The 1474-nt window shown below is 61.3% G+C and overlaps 1 protein-coding gene across 1 annotated transcript in view; it reads left to right on the forward strand.

Moving 5' to 3' along the window:
• RERE (arginine-glutamic acid dipeptide (RE) repeats) overlaps positions 1–1474 on the forward strand; it is a 304726-nt gene that overhangs the window by 299502 nt on the left and 3750 nt on the right. Inside the window, exon 23 of the mRNA XM_010850194.1 lies at positions 347–460. Within this exon, the coding sequence (XP_010848496.1) occupies positions 347–460 (114 nt within the window). The remainder of the gene's footprint in view (positions 1–346; positions 461–1474) is intronic.

The raw sequence follows: 1474 nt of genomic DNA on the forward strand, positions 1-1474 counted from the left end.
CCTGGCACGTGTGAGGGTACCCAGCATACCCCCTGGCTCCAGAGTCACCTGGGGCCCTCTGCTCGCCATCTCCTGATGAAGCTTGGGTTCTCAGTCGTGCGCCTGCAGTGGGGCTGGAATGGAGGAGGTGGCCTATGCTCTCTGGGGCTGCTTGAGAGCAGGAGACAGGTCTAGAGGAGCAGGGCAGAGCCTTTGGGGCCACCTGGAGGCATCTAGGACACCCGGGGAAGCTGGGGGTTGTCACCAGTGAGAGCTTTTCTGGTCCCCCTCGGGGAACAGGGCTCGGGCTTCTGCCAGCTTGGAGCTGGCTCACCTGGCCAGGACCGCCCAGTCTTGTCCACTCCAGGAGCAAGATCTCTGGAAGGCCCACTGGTCGGTGGCCAGGGGTACAGGCTGGTCTGAGGCCGACACCGGCACAATTGGTGTCCCACTGGGCGGCTCTGCAGACTGGCCAGACAGGGTGGGAGGGGGGTCAGGGCCTGCTGTGGGGGCCCCTGGGCCCCTTCTGGACAGGGAGGGAGACAACAGACAGGGTGGGCCCCAGAGGGAAGGAGGGCAACTTCCAGTTTCCTACACATGTTCACAGCCCCACCTAACGCGGGGTTCACACCATGGTCCCAGAATGAAGAACGTTTGTGGTTAAGCCCTGGGGTTAGCAGCAGGTGGGCCTCAGCCCTGCGAGAGGACAGGCGAGTGTTCTTAGCATGTTCGTTCACCTGACAAATGTTTACTGAGGACCTGCAATGTGCCCGGCATAGCCGTAGAAGCTGGTGACACCCCTGTCCACGTTCGCCTTTCAAACCTGGGGACAGTCGATAAACGTGTCTGAGTTTGTGAGGAGCGGTTGGTGTTCTGGAGGATGACTGAGCAGAGAGCTGGGAGCAGCAGCGCTGCTGTTGTAGAGAGGCATCTGGAGGGTGGGAGGTGTTGGGGCCAGGGAAGGAGCGTCCTCAGGCCTAGGGAGTGTGGGTGCAGAGGCCCCAGGGCCAGAGAGGGTGACTCCAGGGAACAGACAGGCGACGTGCTGAGAGGGTCACTGGGAGAGGCCAGGGCTTTCTGAGCCCCAACAGGCAGCACCTGCTTTGCTTTGGGTCCTGTGGGTGAAGAGCCAAGGAGGCAGCCTGGGGCAGTAGATCTCACAGGCCCAGGATGAGGCTGGGGCAGTTGGCTCCGGGGCGCTGCAGATCCAGGGTCCTTGCCAAAATGAGATTGGGGCTGCTGAGGAGACTGGGGAAGAAACACGTGGTCAGCTCTTCACTCTGTCACTTTCTGGAGCTCCGTGCAGGTGCGGGGAGTCGGGGAGGGCAACAGCCACTCTGGGTTAGTAGGTCAGGGTTATTGATGGCCTGGTGACCAGAAGCCAATCTGTGGAGAGGAGGAAGTCGCTGTGAATACCACCGAGGAGGGCGAGCAGCTCCCAAACCCTGTGCTTCTGCCCTTTTCTAGGTTCAGCGGGCCATCAATAACCCTGACC

This window comes from Bison bison, unplaced genomic scaffold (assembly GCF_000754665.1).
Source record: "Bison bison bison isolate TAMUID 2011002044 unplaced genomic scaffold, Bison_UMD1.0 scf7180017864289, whole genome shotgun sequence".
In the NCBI taxonomy this organism is placed as follows: domain Eukaryota; kingdom Metazoa; phylum Chordata; class Mammalia; order Artiodactyla; family Bovidae; genus Bison; species Bison bison.